General features: G+C 43.3%; 2 protein-coding genes across 2 annotated transcripts in view; one reads left to right on the top strand and one right to left on the bottom strand.

Moving 5' to 3' along the window:
• The window catches only part of si:ch211-278a6.1 (SRC kinase signaling inhibitor 1), a 301,410-nt gene that overhangs the window by 92,755 nt on the left and 204,968 nt on the right, over window positions 1-3,687 (top strand). The gene's annotated exons all lie outside the window — the stretch shown is intronic.
• Window positions 1-3,687, bottom strand: part of map3k14a (mitogen-activated protein kinase kinase kinase 14a) — a 16,542-nt gene that overhangs the window by 7,112 nt on the left and 5,743 nt on the right. The window contains exons 2-7 of the mRNA XM_037689288.1: window positions 2,145-2,426; window positions 1,983-2,064; window positions 1,671-1,893; window positions 555-941; window positions 324-458; window positions 85-214 (exon numbers count right to left, since the gene is read on the bottom strand). Of these exons, the coding sequence (XP_037545216.1) occupies window positions 85-214; window positions 324-458; window positions 555-941; window positions 1,671-1,893; window positions 1,983-2,064; window positions 2,145-2,412 (1,225 nt within the window). The 5' untranslated portion in view covers window positions 2,413-2,426. The remainder of the gene's footprint in view (window positions 1-84; window positions 215-323; window positions 459-554; window positions 942-1,670; window positions 1,894-1,982; window positions 2,065-2,144; window positions 2,427-3,687) is intronic.

Genomic DNA, 3,687 nt, shown 5'->3' with positions numbered 1-3,687 from the left:
AGGAAGGAAGGAAGGAAGGAAGGAAGGAAGGAAGGAAGGGAGGAAGGGAGGGAGGGAGGGAGGGAGGGGGGGAGGCTTATTTACCATATTTCTGCTCCATCAAAAGGAGCACATAAGGTCCATTTCGTATTACTCCAAAGAGTTCCACCACTCGAGGAGATCTGAGGGTACTCCACGCACCCACCTCCTCACTGCTGAACCTCTTCAGGGCAATCTGCAACAACACATTGCAAACATCAAAATAAGACTTCACACAGCTTATCTTAATCTTAATATCTTAATCAGACGGTGGGAAGAAGCAAAAGGTTCTCGTGCTCGTTCACCTTTTTGACTGCATACTTGTATCCTGTGTTGAGATCTTGAGCACCGTATACTTCACCGTAGGAACCTTGTTTGATGAAAGTGGACAAGATGAATTCTCTCCCTTCTTTGTACTCAGAGTCCATGAGCTGTATGTTCTTTATGAAACATAAAGAAACGGGTCAGTCCAAATGAAACGCCTTATGTGGGGAACATCGCCAACAGAAACGAGAGCAAGCAAGAGAAGAACGTACTTCATTGTAAAAAATGATTCCTTCATTGTTCCCTGAATCTTCACAGGAGAGCTCATCTTCACTTTCACTCATATCTCTTTCCACATCCTTGAAGAAGGGCCCTGCGTAGCAGCGGTCCCCCTGACTGACACTGCCCCTGAGACCAGCAAGGGCCAGGGAACAGTCTCCCAGTCTGCTGAGGGAGTCAGAGCTTGTGTCCTGCTCGTACGACTGGAAGGTGGAGAGGGGGCACAGGGCCGGGCCGGGCCAGTTCAGAGGCGAGCAGCTGGGACTGGTGTCGTAGACCGACGTGGAGTAGAAAGGATGTCCTCGATCCTGCTCGACCAGGCTTTCAATGCTGCCGCAGCAGGACGAGCTGAGGTCGCTCCCTCCGAGAGACGACTCCTCCTGCGGAACAAAAAGTAACAATCGATCCAACAAAAGTACGTTTGCGTTCTTCAGGACTGAACGTTGAAGGACACGGCACGCAGGCTTTTTAAATCGTGTTCCACTTCCACAACTCAGGAAGGCAAGTATTTGCAAAGGCCATGCTGGAAGGCAGTGCTTTACCTTCTAAAAGAACATGTAAGTACGTTATCATCTATTTCATCAAATGGTTCTCAGAGACAAAGGTTTGTGTATAAAGAAAAACACAATTGTGAATACAATCCTTCTAAATGATGGTTTCATCCCCACAGGAACAGCCGTGTCCTGATCCTACACTAAAAAATACAACTTTCTAAATCTGAATCAGAATAAACTTTATCATCGTTGTACCGAGATACAGTGAGAATGATGCTGTGCTGCACAGAGGATACTTCAATCATACTCACATTTACAAATAAGATCTTATTTAGTCACGTCTCCATTACATTCTGTTACTTCTGATTTAATTTATTCACATCCTTCTAAAAAAGGAGAAAGTTGCTTAACTAGTTCAAGCAGAACTGGGAACTTGTGAGCTGAAGCCATGCATTTTAAGCCAGTCGTGTGTTTCGACTGGTTTATTTTGTTGGAACAGCATGAAGTTGCGTACCTGCCTGTTTATTCGTACAACTGTATTTATTCCACTGAGGTCCTTGTTGACTCTAAATATGATCTGAAGTGAACGTTTGAGCTACAAGAAACAGTTCTCACCTGGATCAGGTTGACAGAACTCCCACTCTCCTGTTCGGGGACTCCAGACGGCGTTCGGTGTCTCTGCCGCTGCGTCTCCTTCTTCTTCTCCTGCTTTTTCTTCCCCGTGCTCTTTTGTTTCCTCCGGTTCTTCCTTCTCTGCGTGTGACTGACTGACCGGCTGCTCGGCTCATGGACGGAGGCCGTGGTCGGGCACGCCACATTGTTGTGCTCCGAGGAATGACTGGAGAAATAAACATGAAAGATATGTATATTGTTCAGAGGCTCAAAGAAGACAATTTAAATTTGGGGAGTGTTGGATCAATGTCATACCTGCTGGTGAAGCAATTTGGGGAGGGAACAAAAGAGCGTTTAAAGCAAGACGGACTAAACTCCTGAGAGTCCTGGGTTTCACCTAAACAAGAAAATCAGACGCCAAGCTCAGTCTAGACACGTTTTTATGTCAAACTAATAAAAATAAGTGAAGATATTTACATTCAGCCTGAGCGATGATGGTTGAGGTCTTTACTGGTGATTCTCCCACTTGTTCCGCAGTTCCCCGTGTAATGAGTTTAGTAAAAAGGGGAAACACTCCCCACTCTGGGACAGAAAGGGAGCATGTCTTGGTGTCCTTCCCCTCCTCTTCCTCCTCTTCTATGTCCTGCTCTGTGCTGGAGCAGGACGGGTATGACCCCTTCAGCTCGGCTTTGGGTAGGCCGGAAAATGGCTCTGTTGAGTTGAAAAACCTCTGCCTCACCGCCATTTCATCTGAGGGATCTGCAAGTAAAGAATATCAAGTTAAGGTCTTTCTTTTATGCCTCGTCCGGAGGTCTGGACCCTGCGGCTCTGGGGCCACATGTGGCTCCGTGGTCCCTCTGCAGCGGCTCTTTCAGGCTTTGACCAAAACTGAAATAAAACTGAATTTATTTCAATTATTACCGACAATGGAAATGGCTAGTTTCAGCACACATGTTCAAATATGTGAAGAATAGTACAACTGCAAGGCGTAAAACATCTGGACCACATCCTGCTAGCAGTTTGTTAGCCACTTAAAAGTCACTTCCAGTCTCCCAGCGTGGTCCTTCTCTCAAAACCACCACCGTGATTCCTAATATCTTTACAACAAGTCGCTGCAGGAAGGCGGTGAGTGACTTTAAGAAGACTAAAACACACAAGAACAAAGTCCAAGTAAACAAAATTATTTATTTTTCTTTAAAAATGTAACTGGATATCCAACAAACTAATTTTATACCGTCTTTAACTTTATGCTTTAAGTAGAATACTTAATTCTTCAACAATTAAGAGAACTCACGTCGGTCTGCAGAGTTCAGTGTTTTAACTTTTTATAAAATTAAAAATTATATAGTTTTTCTTTCTTTACATGAATCTGGTCTTTTCTTTTGCATTAAAATGTAAAAATATAAATTAATGCAATAACAGTTAGACATTTTTCATCTTATAATATCACCCCCACTGGACAGAAAAGCCATGTCCAACAAGTTGTAGTGCCCATGGGCCACCAGTTGACCAGTTGTTGCAGGCGCTGTGGCTCCGGACTCAGAATTAAGAAGCAAAGTGGCACAAATGGCTCTTTTTGTTGCAAAGCTTGCAGACCCCTGGCCTTTCTGGCACATTTGTGCATGTGTGGACATTTTTGTGACAAGTTGTGTTGATCGTAATTAGGAAATGTTTTGAATGTGACCACAGGCGTTGCCTGTTTTTATTCGAAGACGCAATAAAAGTTGCCTTTTTGTTTTGCAGCCCAGATTCTGACACAGACATGATCTGAAAACCTGAACAAATGATGCGCGCTCTCGTTTCACAAAGAAGTTCACTATATGAAAGACTCAAATAACATCAGTACATTTATTAATTCAATGACTAGTTTAAATCTGTTGTGTAAATCAAGTGGACTTTACTTGAAAGTGGACCGCACCCACGCGCCGAGTCTAACTTTGATATAAATTAACTTTGATATAAATTAACTTTGTTATAAATTAACTTTGATATAAATTAACTTTGATATAAATTAACTTTG

Source organism: Nematolebias whitei, chromosome 15 (assembly GCF_014905685.2).
Source record: "Nematolebias whitei isolate Nwh7 chromosome 15, NemWhi1, whole genome shotgun sequence".
Classification (NCBI taxonomy): Eukaryota; Metazoa; Chordata; class Actinopteri; order Cyprinodontiformes; family Rivulidae; genus Nematolebias; species Nematolebias whitei.
The sequence above is the reverse complement of the archived record's forward strand: the minus strand, read 5'-3'. Positions and strand labels throughout refer to the sequence as shown.